Source organism: Miniopterus natalensis, chromosome 4 (genome assembly GCF_054644295.1).
Source record: "Miniopterus natalensis isolate mMinNat1 chromosome 4, mMinNat1.hap1, whole genome shotgun sequence".
Classification (NCBI taxonomy): domain Eukaryota; kingdom Metazoa; phylum Chordata; class Mammalia; order Chiroptera; family Miniopteridae; genus Miniopterus; species Miniopterus natalensis.
This window is the reverse complement of record NC_142084.1, coordinates 15,712,519-15,727,274: the sequence shown is the minus strand read 5'-3', so window position 1 is coordinate 15,727,274 and position 14,756 is coordinate 15,712,519. Positions and strand designations below refer to the sequence as shown.

The 14,756-nt window shown below is 42.6% G+C and overlaps 2 protein-coding genes across 2 annotated transcripts in view; both read left to right on the top strand.

Annotated features, from left to right (window-relative positions):
- Nucleotides 1–835: 835 nt before the first annotated feature.
- Nucleotides 836–10,873, top strand: LOC107531514 (protocadherin gamma-A1-like). The gene is made up of 2 exons (XM_016205610.2): nucleotides 836–3,424; nucleotides 10,809–10,873. The coding sequence occupies exons 1-2, from the start codon at nucleotides 1,004–1,006 to the stop codon at nucleotides 10,824–10,826; spliced, it is 2,439 nt and encodes an 812-aa protein (XP_016061096.2). The 5' UTR covers nucleotides 836–1,003; the 3' UTR covers nucleotides 10,827–10,873.
- A 154-nt stretch (nucleotides 10,874–11,027) lies between these two features.
- Nucleotides 11,028–14,756, top strand: part of LOC107531512 (protocadherin gamma-C4) — a 146,226-nt gene continuing 142,497 nt past the window's right edge. The window contains exon 1 of the mRNA XM_087816303.1: nucleotides 11,028–13,515. Coding sequence (XP_087672429.1) covers nucleotides 11,092–13,515 — 2,424 coding nt within the window. The 5' untranslated portion in view covers nucleotides 11,028–11,091. The remainder of the gene's footprint in view (nucleotides 13,516–14,756) is intronic.

Genomic DNA, 14,756 nt, shown 5'->3' with positions numbered 1-14,756 from the left:
TTTAATATATATATATATAAATATCCTTCAGAAATGCCAAGGTTTCTGCCCTGGACAGTTTTGCTTTAGTGGTTAGAGCGTCCACCGTGGACTAAGGGTCCTGGATTTGATTCCAGCCAAGAGCACTTACCTCAGTTGCAGGCTTGTCCCCAGCCCAGTTGGGCTCATATAGGAGGCAATCAATTGATGTGTCTCACATCAATGTTTCTCTCTCTCTCTTCCCTCCTTCCACTCTCTCTGAAAAGCAATGGAAAAATAATCCTTGGGTGAGGATTTAAAAATAATGCCAAGGTTTCTGATAAATATTCGAAGCACAGTGCAGATTAATTGGGACAGTCCAATAAAGTCTGGCTTATATTCTAAAAGTTTGTTTTTCTCTTTGATTTTTTCATCCTCACAGGGCAGTTGCTCTTCTGTGTGGCTTAAGAAATTATCAAGTGGTCAATATATAGCACAGAGTGGAGAGCAATGATTTTTGGCCCCTTTGTGATAGTCCCTGAATAGCACACAGGGAATGCAGGTAGCTTGGGAACAATGGGTTTCTACTGCATATTGCAGTTTAGCAACATTTAGATATGATTAATTAAATGAGCATAATACTTTCTCCTTTTCATACATATATTGTACAATGCCTAACTGTTTCCTTGACAAATAGATCTAAGACTTAAAGAAAGATAGATAGATCAGGTTAATGAGAAGAGAAAGTTTATTTTATAAGCATGCAGTAACTGGTTTTGACTCTAGGCGCCACTGTTCACCAGCCTGGGAGATACAGGCAGCAAGCTCGTGCACAAACCCCACCAAAAAAAAAAAAAAAAAAATGCTTCTTAGAACCTCCATCACAGCCAGATTGCAAACAGCTTCCCTGAGGCTGCGCAGACCCTACTCCTGGACCACTTTCCGTTCTGAATTCTTCAGAAAATTCAGTTAATTTAGGCTCAGAAGAGCAGAGGAACAATACCCTTGGTACCGGACTGAGAGAAAACTGCGAAGCGAGAAAGCAATGGCGATTTGGGTGAAGCTGCCCGGCTACAGCGGGCTGGTCCTGTGGTTCCTTTTTCTGGAGCTGTTGCTGGAAGCCAGGGCTGGGAAGATCCGCTACTCGGTGCCAGAGGAGACAGACGAAGGTTTCTTCGTGGGCGACATTGCCAAAGACATGGGGTTACAACCCCAGGAGCTGGCAGAGCGCGGAGTCCGCATCGTCTCCAGAGGCAGGACGCAGCTCTTCGCTCTGAATCGGAGAAGCGGCAGCCTGGTGACCGCGGGCAGGATAGACCGGGAGGAGCTCTGCGCCCAGAGCGCACGCTGCCTGGTGAGTTTTAACATCTTGGTAGAGGATAAGATGAAGCTTTTCCCTGTCGAAGTGGAAATAATGGATATTAATGATAACACTCCCCAATTCCAGTTAGAGGAAGTGGAATTTAAAATGAATGAACTAACCACTCCAGGTACAAGGATCCCTCTGCCTTTTGGGCAAGACCTTGATGTGGGTATTAATTCACTCCAGAGCTACCAGCTCAGCTCCAACCCACATTTCTCCCTGGATGTGCAACAAGGAGCTGACGGGTCCCAACAACCAGAGATGGTGCTGCAGAAGCCCCTGGATAGGGAAGAAGAAGCTCTCCACCACCTCCTCCTCACAGCCTCTGACGGGGGCAACCCAGTCCATGCAGGAGCCCTCCGCATTCGTGTTCAGGTAGTGGATGCAAATGACAACCCTCCAGCATTTACCCAAGCACAGTACCATGTGAGTGTCCCGGAGAACGTGCCGCTGGGCACTCAGCTGCTCACAGTAAAAGCCACTGACCCAGATGAAGGTGCCAATGGGGAAGTAACATACTCCTTTCATAATATAGACCAAAAAGTGGCGCAAATATTTCAGTTGGATTCTTACACGGGAGAAATATCAAATAAAGAACCCTTGGATTTCGAAGAATACAAAATTTATCCAGTGGAGATTCAAGCTCAGGATGGTGCAGGCCTCATGTCTCGAACTAAGGCGCTGATCAAAGTTCTGGACATAAATGATAATGCCCCAGAAGTGACCATCACTTCTGTCACCACTGCAGTCCCAGAAAACTTTCCTCCTGCAACCATAATTGCTCTTATCAGTGTGCATGACCAGGACTCTGGAGACAATGGTCGTACTACATGTTCCATTCCTGAAAATCTACCCTTTAAATTAGAAAAGTTAGATGATAGTTATTACCGTTTAGTGACAGAAAGAACTCTGGACAGAGAACTGACCTCCAGGTACAACATCACAGTTACAGCAACAGATCAGGGAACTCCGACTCTGTCTACAGAAGTGTGCATTTCATTGCAAGTGACAGATATCAATGACAACCCCCCTGCCTTCACCCAGGGCTCTTACTCCACCTACATACCGGAAAACAACCTCAGAGGAGCCTCCATCTTCTCTGTGACAGCCCAGGACCCTGACAGCGATGAGAATGCCCGAGTTACTTACTCCCTGGCAGAGGACACCATCCAGGGGGCACCTCTGTCCTCCTACGTTTCCATTAATGCAGACACCGGCGTGCTGTATGCGCTGCGATCTTTTGACTATGAGCAGTTTCTGGACCTGCAACTGACAGTGACTGCTCATGACAGCGGGAACCCGCCGCTCAGCAGCAACGTGTCCCTGAGCATATTCCTGCTGGATCAGAACGACAATGCGCCCAAAATCCTGTATCCCACTCTCCCCACCGACGATTCCACCGGCGTAGAGCTGGCGCCCCGCTCCGCAGAGCCCGGCTATCTGGTGACCAAGGTGGTGGCGGTGGACAGAGACTCAGGCCAGAACGCCTGGCTGTCCTACCGCCTGCTCAAGGCCAGCGAGCCGGGGCTCTTCGCGGTGGGGCTGCACACGGGCGAGGTGCGCACTGCGCGGGCGCTGCTGGACAGAGACGCGCTCAAGCAGAGCCTGGTGGTGGCTGTCCAAGACCACGGCCAGCCCCCTCTCTCGGCCACTGTCACGCTCACAGTGGCCGTGGCTGACAGTATCCCAGATGTGCTGGCTGACCTGGGAAATCTGGAGCCCTCCGCTAATCCCGATGACTCCAGCCTCACACTGTACCTGGTGGTGGCAGTGGCCGCGGTCTCCTGCGTCTTTCTCGCCTTTGTCATCGTGCTGCTGGCGCTCAGGCTGAGGCGCTGGCACACATCGCGCCTGCTCCAGGCTTCGGGAGGCGGGTTGGCGGGCGTACCCGCCTCGCACTTTGTTGGTGTGGACGGGGTGCGGGCTTTCCTGCAGACCTATTCCCACGAGGTCTCCCTCACCGCGGACTCGCGGCAGAGCCACCTGATCTTCCCGCAGCCCAACTACGCGGACACGCTCATCAGCCAGGAGAGCTGTGAGAAAAAGGATTTTCTATCAGCACCGCAGTCTTTACTTGAAGACAAAAAGGAAACATTTTCTCAGGTAAACTTTTTGTAGCAAATTTACCTAGATAAAAATAACCCCTGAGTTTACTTACTTGCTTTCCCTCTTTACTACCAACATTTCTTCTATTTTCCATATATCTTTGTAGATTTCCATTTCCAAATCCTGGAAAATCACTATTAAATGTTTATACCCAGTGTATCTATAATTGTTCTTACATTGAAGAGGAGACTGTAGGTGATTGGGATGAAGAGTGCGCGCGAGGTGGTACCTCAGTCATGAAGGGAGCACCGCCTCAGAAACAAGGAGATCTGGCTTCTAACATTTTCTTGTGTGCCTCTTGCCAAATATCTTTTATTTGGTCTTGGTTTACATGCCTTATCTGGCAAGGGTGGGGTTTGACTAGAAAAGACACACCAATATTTATGTTACTAATAGTGTTTTCAAATTCCCTTAAATTACAAACACCTCCCAATTTATTCCTAAATATGATGTAGGTGTCATCTGTCAGGTGCGAGGGTGCTATTTTTGGGGGGACATTTCAAGGGGTAAAGATTTTTAAAATAGTAATTTTAGTTGTGTTAGTACAAAATGATGGAAATCGATGTAAACTGCAGACTTAAGTTATTGTTGGCTATCTTAGTCCTTTGTTTAATACTTTATCTTGAGGTATTTTATGAAGGCTAAGAAGACATCCAACACTTGCGGTAATAAAATGGATGATAGCAAATTGACTACGCATGTGAGGACTAGTGTGCTTTGTTTGTTTTGTTAATCTTCACCCAAGGATATTTTTTCCATTGATTTTTTAGAGAGAGTGTAAGGGAGGGAGAGAGAGAGAGTGAGAGAGAGACATTGGTTGCTCCCCCCCCCCCCGGGATAGAACCTGCAACCTAGGTACATGCTTTTGACTGGGAACCGAACTCTGGACCCTTTGGTGAGCAGGCCAGCGCTCTAACCACTGAGCACACCAGCCAGGGCTATGTCCCATTTTAATGTATGTGTTAACCCTTCAAAAGAAATACATCATAGAGGAGTAAGTCCATGCTTCAATTTACTTATTCTGCTCCAATAAATTACAGAGATACATAAAATATAAAAAGGAAAGCAAAAACATAGTAAGGCACAAATAAAAGATAAATATCTAAATGGACGAAAGGTGAAAGAGAAAGTGCTGAGCCAGGCTAAAGCTGTGAGAGTTCTAATCTTGGATTTAGATGAAGGTCAGGAGATTGTTCCAGCTGTGCTACAGAGACAAAAGTACTTCAGGCTAAACGAGGGACTTGGCCAGGTTTAGTACTTAAATGCAAAATAAGCAATTAGGTCCCTCAGCTAGTTAAAAAGGGGAAATTGCATAAAAATGCTGCCTACCGATTCCTTTGGTCATAACTTGTTGCAAGCCAAGACCAAGGGAGAGTGGTGGATACAGATGGCTGATTTTAGAAAATGAATACTGAAAATATCTCAGGTGTGACCTGCGGTCTCAAAACACTGAACCCAGGAGTGAGGAAGAGAGGCAGAGGAAGTTGGGGGTGGGAGGAGGCTCTTCCACTTAAAATAAAAGTACAAACCAAAATGTTGAAACATGTTGTCTTCTGGAATTTATTGTTGTTAATGAGAAGTTTTCTGTCAACAAATTGTCATTCTTTTTTAGGAAATATCTGTATTCTCTCTGATGGCTTTTAAAATTTTCCCTCATTCCTGCTGAATGTCTAAGTGTGGATTTTTATTTTTATTTCTGTTTGGTACCAAGAGCATACTCTCAATAACATAACTTATAATTTAAACTTTTCTCAGTTCTTAAAATATTGTTTCTGTATATATAAATGAGCTCAGTGGTTTACCTATTAAAATAGATTATCAAGTTGGATGATTTTAAAAAATATATATATCTTTATTGATTTCAGAGAGAGGAGAGGAGAGGGAGAGAGAGAGATAGAAACATCAATGATGAGAGAGTCATTGATCGGCCACAGCCCGCAAACTGGGCATGTGCCCTGACTGGGAATCAAACCCCGATCACCTGGATCCTAGGTTGATGCTCAACCGCTGAGCCACACCCGGCTGGGCAAGTTGGATGATTTTTAAAGTCCATCTATATTCTGCCAACAAGGTACATGCTTAAAACAAGGATATACAGTATATATCTTTATTTTCAGTATTTCAATGTAACTCACACACATTCACAAAACAAAGCAGCCTTGTCAATATTAATATAACAACAAAGTAGTGTTTAGGCAACAACATTAATAGTGATTTTTTAAAAATGAGCTGATCATAATTATAAAAAGAACAGGCTAAAGGTTATAAAAATTATGAGCTCCCATCACTGAACAATATAGCTTCAGAAATAATACCAGGAGATTTTAACCCAATTCCATAAGAAACTATAGACCTCACAGGCAGAAAATTGCTAAGCATATAGAAGATTTGAACAATAGAATCTATAAGAGTGATCTAATAGATCTATATAGAATTCTATACACATACAACATGGACTAGCCATTCTCTACATGAGCATATGGAAAATCTATAACAATTGATTGCATAGGCATCACCAAAAAGGCACAGCAAATTCCCAAGCACCAATAATATATGTACCTGATAACATACTTAAATCACAAAGTTGGGGGGATGGGGGAAATGAGGAGAGGTTGGTAAAAAGGTATAAACTTACAGTTATAAGACGAATAAGGCCTGAGGTCTAATGTATAACATGGTAGAGACTATAGTTGATGATGCTGTGTTGTAAAATTAAAATTTGCTCAGAGTAGAATTTAAATGGTCTCATTAAAAAGATAAATATGTGGGGTGATAGATGTGTTAATTAACTCTGGAGGGATCTTTTCCAAATATATACATATATCAAGTCATCATGTTGTATACTTTAAATATTTTACAATTTTATTTGTCAATCGTACCTCAATAAAACTGGGGGAAAAATCAGAACTCAAACATTTAAAAATAGTAAAAGATAAAAATAGTAAAAGAAAACAAGAAAGTTTGGATACTTAAATCTATACCCCTAAATTATTCTTGGATTTTAAAAACCACAATGGAAATGAAAACTATTTAGAAATAAACAAAAATTAAAATATTTATTAAAATTGTGGAATGCAGCTAAAACAGTATTAGTGATAAATTTATAGACAAATGCAATATATATTTTTTAAAAACAAATGACTTAAAATAAATGAATTTAACTTGCCACTTAAGAAACAAAACAAAACCAAAAAATACCAAACACAAACAAAAAAGAAACAAAGCAGAAAACACAGCGGAAAAATAACAAAGATAGAAGTATAAGTTATTGAAATGCAAACAAAGGAGGGTTCTGATGATGAAACAATGGAAGCAAACAATAAGGGTCATACAAGTGGAGAGAAAATGAAAATTTTGTCAAGTCCAAGTTGGGACTAACATCGGCTAGGCAGATGCCATGACTAAAAATCTTTTTAAACATTCTGAAGAAAAATCCAAAATTGTGATAAAAAACAAAGACCTGGAAAAGGAGAAAAAGAAAGAAAAGCAAGGAAGACTGGGGAAAAAATAACTTGTTATGAATCAAGAAGCATGAATGGGAAATAACATATTGAGTAAAACCAGATATTGTCAAAGACAAAAAGATAAATCTTTAGAAAATGCAATGAAGGCTGTTGAGTAGTTATTTAATGAGACTCAAGCATCAAAACAGCATTGATGAGTCCTGGCTGGTTTGCTCAGTGGTTAGAGCATTGGCTCTCGGGTGAAGGGTCCCAACCCCGTTCCATTCTGGCTCGATCCCCACCATGTTGGAAGCAATCAATGGATGTGTCTCTCTCACATCAGTTATCGCCCCCTTCCACTCTCTCTGAAAAAGCAATGGAGAAAAAAACATCCTTGGATGAGAAATAAACAATGTCTATGAAAAGGTTTTTAAAAACAAATTTGAGGCCCTACTAGAAAGTATGGTCAGTTGATATAAATTGTTTCCAATAAAATTTCATCAGTGTTCTCAGAGAATTGGATAAAAGTGAAAATGGAAAAAGTTCAACAGGAGAAGCCAAAAGGCAAACAGACTTAAGAGAGATTAGAAATGTCCAATATCATTAAGAATATTGATTCAAAATCTCAATTAAGGTATTATCAAATCCTGTTCACTACATATTTTAAAATAATATTATAACTTATTTTTTAAATAATATTTATAGCTTGTGACATAGTTTATGTTGGGGATACAAGGATATTTTAATAATATCCATTCTTCTAATAATGTAAAACTTCATATTAAGAGATTAAAGATTAAAAGCCATGTATTTATTTCAACATAGGCATAATAAAATTCTTAAGAACATTCAATGCATGATTAAAATCTTTTTGTTAACTAGGAACTGAAGGTAACTTTCTTAAACCTGATAAAACAGTATCTATTAAAAACTTATATGTAATCTACACAAAGCCATCTACAGATTCAATGCAATCCCTTTCAAAATCCCAATGACCTTTTTTGCAGAAACAAAAAAAAATCCATCCTAAAATTCATATGGAGTATCAAGGGACCTTGACTAGCCAAAACAATCTTGTAAAAGAAGAACACAGTTGGGGGTCTCACATTTCCTGATTTCAAAACTTAATTCAATGGTCCAATAATCAGAACAGTATGATACTAGCATGAAGACAGACATATAGACCAATGGTGTAGAATAGAGACACCAGAAATAAACTGTCACATATATATATGATCAAATGATTTTCAATAAGGGTGCCAGGACTGTTCAATAAGGAAAGGACAATCTTTTCCACAAATGGTTTTGAGAAAACTGGATGTCCACCTGCAAAAAACATGAAGTTGGGCCTTTACCTTACACCATATACAAAAATTTACTCAAGATGGATCAAGGATCTAAACACAAGAGCTAAAATTATAAAACTCCTAAAAGAAAACATAGTGGAAAATCTTCATGACATTGGATTTGGCAATGATTTCTTAGATGTGACACTAAAAGCCCAGGTAACAAAAGAAAAATAGATAAATTGGACTTTATCAAAATTAAAAACTTGTGCATCAAAGGACAATATCTACAGAGTGAAAAATCAGCTCACAGAATGGGAGAAAACATTTGCAAGTCATATATCTGATAAGGACTGATATCTGGAATATGTAAAGAACGCCTATAACTTGTAACGAAAAACAACCAACCTGGTTTTAAAATGGACAACGGAGTTGAATAGACAGTTCTCCAAATAAGACATACAAATGGCCAAGAAGAATATGAAATGATGCTCTAGATCACTAAACATTAGGGAAATACAAATCAAAATCATAGGATGGCTATTATTAAAAATAAAAAGAGAAAATAACAAGTGTTAGTGACCATATGGAGTATTGGCACATTCGTGCATTGCTGATGGGAATGTAAAATGCTGCTGTTGCTATGCAAATGGTATGGTGATTCCCCAAAATAAGAAACAGAATTATCATATGATTCAGTTATTCTACTTCTCCATATATACCCAAAAGAAACAAAAGCAGGGACTTGAACAGATATTTAAAAACTGTTCGTAGCAGCATTATTCACAATATCCAAAAAGTAGAAGCAATCCAGGTGTCCACTGAGTGATGAATAGATAAACAAAATGTGATTTATAAATATTCAGCTTTAAAAAAGAAAGGACTTTGACACATGCTACAACATGGATGAACCTTGAGGACATTATGCTAAGTGAAATAAGCTAACCACAAAAGGCCGAGTACTGTGTGATTCCTTTTATTATAGAATTCTTAGAGTAGTCAAATTTATAGAGACAGAAAGTAAAATGGTGGTTGCCAGGGTTAGAGGGTCAAGAATAATTGGAGGCTAGTGTTTAATGAGTGCACAGTTTCACTTGGGGGAAATTAAACAGTCAATTCTACTAAATAACTGGCCATGACTCTTTGAAAGAATAAAGTCATGAAATAAAAGAAAAGGCTGAGGAACTGTCTCAGATTAAGTGAAACTAAAGAGAAATCATTAAATGTAATGTGTGGTCCTGGATTTGATCCTAGACTAGATTTTTTTTTTCTTTTTGCTATAAAAAGGCATTATTGTGGCAACTGGCAAAATTTGACTAACATTTGTAGGTAAGATAATAGAACGATATCAGTGCCCATTTGCTGACTTTTATCATATTTGGGTAATGAGGGAATGTTATTTATTCTAAGAACTACACACTGAAGTGGTAAAGGACATAAAGGAGCATCATGTCTGCAATATACTCTGAGATAGTTCAGAGAGATGGGGTGGGGGGAGAGAAAGACAGAGCATGACATCAAAATGTTAACATTTGGGATAATGTGGATGACAGGTATATGGGAATCCTTTGTACTATTTTTGTCACCTTTCTATAAATCTGAAACTATTCACAATAAAATGTTTAGAAACTGATCTCAAGTTGGCAAAATATTAAGCTTTCATAAACGTTAAATGGTATGTACACAGATTTTCATCACATTACTTTCTATGCTTGCCTGTATATTTGAAATGTTTCAGAATTAATTTTTGAATAACAAATGCATTATTCTTAAGTACATAAAAATGGAACAGGAGTAAGAAGACATCCACTGCATTGTGTTTTATATGCTTAGAAAACACTAAACATCAGAAAAAGAACTCAGCAAGCTCTGGCTACTTTCAGTGACTAATTCTCCATGTGGCAAAGCCCCTTCCTTGTTTCCTTAATGCTCCATGCTGCCTCTGACCTCCAAGTATTTGCGCTGAGGTTCTAGAACACTACCCAGGCTCTTTCTTGACCCAATCCTACCCTTTAGGATTCAGCTTCAATTATGTCCTGGAAAAGTACCCTCTAATCTAGGCTAGATACCCTGCTTATGAATCCCCTCCTTGCCTGGTGTTTCCCACCATCACAGCAGTTATACTCTGTTATAATATGCTGTTTACTTTCCTCTGTCTTCCACTATCCTGTGAGCCTCCTGAGAGCAAGGACTGACTTAGTCAGGTTCACCATTTCTAGCTCCAGCATCAATCAGGCGACGTGTCAGGCACGTGATAGGCACCCAATTAAGTGTCTGATAATTCAGTATTTTAAATACAGGTCTTGAAGTTAAATGCTAAGCCATCAAGCACAGAAATTCGAAATATATAACCTTAGGAGATACTGTAGCTAATGGTTTATAATTGATCTTATTGTCTCTGAGTATGAAATAAGTTGAAGACGTTTGGAGCAAGGGCAACGGCAACCTTGATTAATGCCTTGAACTTCAATAACACCCTCCTAGCAACTACTATCAGGGTCACGTTCGTTTACACCATTCTTTTTAATTCTGAGAGAAAGACTCCTGACTTGAAAGAGTTCCTTCCAAGGTATCTTAGAACTGTAAGATTCTTTGAAGAAACTTGAAAGTCACAAAGCTAACATAAACAAGTAACTTGGGTTCGCCTGATAGGGTGCAAATATTACTTAGGCCTCTGAGCGTCGCTGTTGACCACCCAAGACGTAAAAGCTCGAAAGACACCGGATCCGGCACTACCGCCGCCACAGCACAAAGGGCTGGGCGTTTGCCCGCAAGCTTCCGGGCGGCTAAGAAAATCAGTTCAGCAGCCCACTAGTTCTCTCCACGGTGCGCTGGGTCGCGTGAATGCTGGTGACCCCAGACCTTGGGATATAAAGACTGGAATCCCGCACTGGATGCTGGAAGTCGCCTCGGAGAAAAGACTGCAGCAGAAGAAATGGCAGTTCTGCAAAAGTTCCCGCAACGCAGAAGGCTGGTCCTGCTGTGTCTCCTTTCCGCGGCCCTGTGGGAGGCTGGAGCTGGGCAGATGCTTTACTCTGTTCCAGAAGAGATCGACAAAGGCTCCTTCGTGGGCAACATCTCCAAGGACCTGGGGCTGGAGCCCCGGGAGCTGGCGGAGCGCGGAGTCCGCATCGTCTCCAGAGGTAGGACGCAGCTCTTCGCCCTGAGCGCGCGGAGCGGCAGCCTGGTGACCGCGGGCAGGATAGACCGGGAGGAGCTCTGCGCCCAGAGCGCGCGCTGCCTGGTGAATTTTAACATTCTTGTGGAAGACAAATTGGCTATTTATTCAGTAGAAGTAGAAATAACAGATATTAATGATAATGCCCCTCGCTTTGGAGTAGAGGAACTGGAGCTAAAAATCAGTGAAACAAGTACACCAGGATTCAGGATTCCTCTAAAGAGTGCGCATGATGAGGACATAGGAGAGAACACCCTCCAGAAGTACGAACTTAACCCAAATGACCACTTCTCCCTGGATGTGCGAAGCGGGGCGGATGGGAACAAGTACCCAGAGCTGGTGCTGGAGCGAGCCCTGGACCGCGAGCACGAGGCTGTTCACCACCTGGTTCTCCTAGCTTTGGACGGGGGCGACCCAGTCCGGTCTGGCACCTCCCGCATCCGCGTAACGGTCCTGGATGCGAATGACAACGCGCCTGTTTTTACACAGCCCGAGTACCATGTAAGTGTTCCAGAGAATATGCCCGTTGGCACCCGGATACTCACAGTGACTGCCACTGACTCAGATGAGGGATACAACGCTCAAGTGGCATATTTTCAAGAGAAAACCCCTAGAAAATCCTCAGAGGTATTTGAGCTTAAGTCAGCATCTGGAGATATAACAATCATAAAAAGCCTAGATTTTGAGGATGCCAAACTCCATGAAATTGATATTGAAGCTCAGGATGGTCCAGGCCTTCTGACCAGAACGAAGGTTATTGTCACAGTTCTGGACGTGAATGACAATGCCCCAGAATTTTACATGACCACTGCTACTAGCTCAGTCTCTGAAGACTCTTCTCCAGGAACCATAATTGCACTTTTCAATGTACATGACAGAGACTCTGGGCAGAATGCACTTATCACATGTTCACTGCCAGAGAACCTTCCTTTCAAGTTAGAAAGGTCAGTGGACAATTACTACCGACTGGTTACAACCAGATCCCTTGACAGAGAACAGTTTTCCTCTTACAACATCACTGTGACTGCTAAAGATGGAGGGAATCCATCTCTGTCCACGGATGCTCACATTTTGCTGCAGGTGACAGACATCAACGACAACCCACCTACCTTCCTTCGCACTTCCTACTCTGCCTACATTCCTGAAAACAACCCCAGAGGCGCCTCCCTCATTTCTGTGACTGCCCATGACCCGGACAGCGACCACAATGCCCGTGTAACGTATTCCTTGACTGAGTACACCCTTCAGGGGGCGCCCCTGTCCTCCTACATCTCCATCCACTCTGACACCGGTGTCCTCTACGCTCTGCGCTCCTTTGACTACGAGCAGTTCCATGAACTTCAGCTGTGGGTGACAGCACAGGACAGTGGGAACCCACCGCTCAGTAGCAACGTGTCTTTAAGCCTATTTGTGCTGGACCAGAATGACAACACACCAGAGATCCTGTACCCCACCCTCCCCACCGACGGTTCCACTGGTGTGGAGCTGGCGCCCCGCTCCGCAGAACCCGGCTACCTGGTGACCAAGGTGGTGGCGGTGGACAGAGACTCAGGCCAGAACGCCTGGCTGTCCTACCGCCTGCTCAAGGCCAGCGAGCCGGGGCTCTTCGCGGTGGGGCTGCACACGGGCGAGGTGCGCACTGCGCGGGCGCTGCTGGACAGAGACGCGCTCAAGCAGAGCCTGGTGGTGGCTGTCCAAGACCACGGGCAGCCCCCCCTCTCGGCCACTGTCACGCTCACTGTGGCCGTGGCTGACAGCATCCCAGATGTCCTGGCCGACCTCGGTAGCCTCGAACCCTCCACGGATCCTGACGCCCCGGACCTCACGCTGTACCTGGTGGTGGCAGTGGCTGCGGTCTCCTGTGTCTTTCTCGCCTTTGTGATCATCTTGTTGGCGCTCAGGCTGAGGCGCTGGCACACATCGCGCCTGCTCCAGGCTTCAGGAGGCGGGGTGGCGGGTGTGCCCGCCTCACACTTTGTTGGTGTGGAAGGGGTGCGGGCTTTCCTGCAGACCTATTCCCACGAGGTCTCCCTCACCGCGGACTCGCGGCAGAGCCACCTGATCTTCCCGCAGCCCAACTACGTGGACACGCTGCTCAGCCAGGAGAGCTGTGAGAAAAAGGATTTTCTATCAGCACCGCAGTCTTTACTTGAAGATAAAGGAGAAGAAACATTTCCTCAGGTAAACTCTCTTCACAATATACTCCTGAGCGCTCACTAAAAGAAATAAAATTGCCCATTTATTTAGCTTCCTTCACTGTTTACCGTACTTCTTCTATTTCACACATTTCCTTGAGAATATATTCAATGTTTAGGAAACGAGTGCTAGTGGGTGGCTTCTTGTTACTTCTAAGTAAGGGGGAGGCGCCAGGATCCTGGTGCTGTAAGTGTAAGGCAGGGGTTGGGGGAGAAGGTGACCTGTAACTCACCAAACCAGCATCGGGAGCTGGGGCTTCTGGTTTCTTATACTTTCTCTCCCATCCTTGAATAAATCAGCTCATCTACCTGGGTCAACAATCATTTCTCTCTTAAGAATACGAAGGTTGATTTTATGTTTACTCAAGTGCTTTAAAAATTAAGGATTTTATGCTTTATATTTGAATTTGTTTATGAAGAATGAAACACTTTATTTGGTTAGTTTCTTGCACTCGATCTTATTTTTCCTTCAGTCTGGCAGTGAGGTTCTTTATTTTACGTGATTTGCTTGGCCTTCCCTATTTAGAAGATGGAAATCTAGAAATCCCGGTGCTTCACCATGCTTTAGGAAGCTACGTCATGGTATCTCTGTTGAGTTAAAAGTCTCATTCGCCTCTAGAGGACTATGTGCTCCTTGAAGAAATTGTTCAGTTATTGTTTGCTCTATAACAAATAGGTACTGTGATAGTAAATATGTTTCTCTTTGGTGTTTTTACTTTTCTCATACCTGATAACCATATTGCCTTTTTATCTTTAAACATAATATATATCCTCAAGGGATTTAGAGACTATGTCAGTAGTTGCCCCTAAAATCCTCCTTATACATCTCTCTTTTCAAACTTTCCTATTCATAGCAGCTGTTTAAAACATTTCCAATCCCACCATGGATGGCCCCACCTCAAATGGTCTTTCTTAACATGGAGTCCATTTTGGGGCCCAGGTAAGACACAGGGGAAGGATTCAGTAAATAAAAGTACACATAAAACCCCCCAAAACATTGCTAATCCCTCCCTGAACCTCAGTCCCCTCACAGCCACAGCTTTCCTTCCCCACGTCTCTTTCTGTGTTGGCTTTTAGTATGTTGGTCATATATTTAACAGAGAACAAAGAATACACTAATATTCTATGGAACTGGGATTATTTTTTATTGGAAGTAATCATGTACGAACTGAGTCTTGTATTTAATGGTATCATCATTCTTTAAGGTGCTGTGATTATTATATTTAC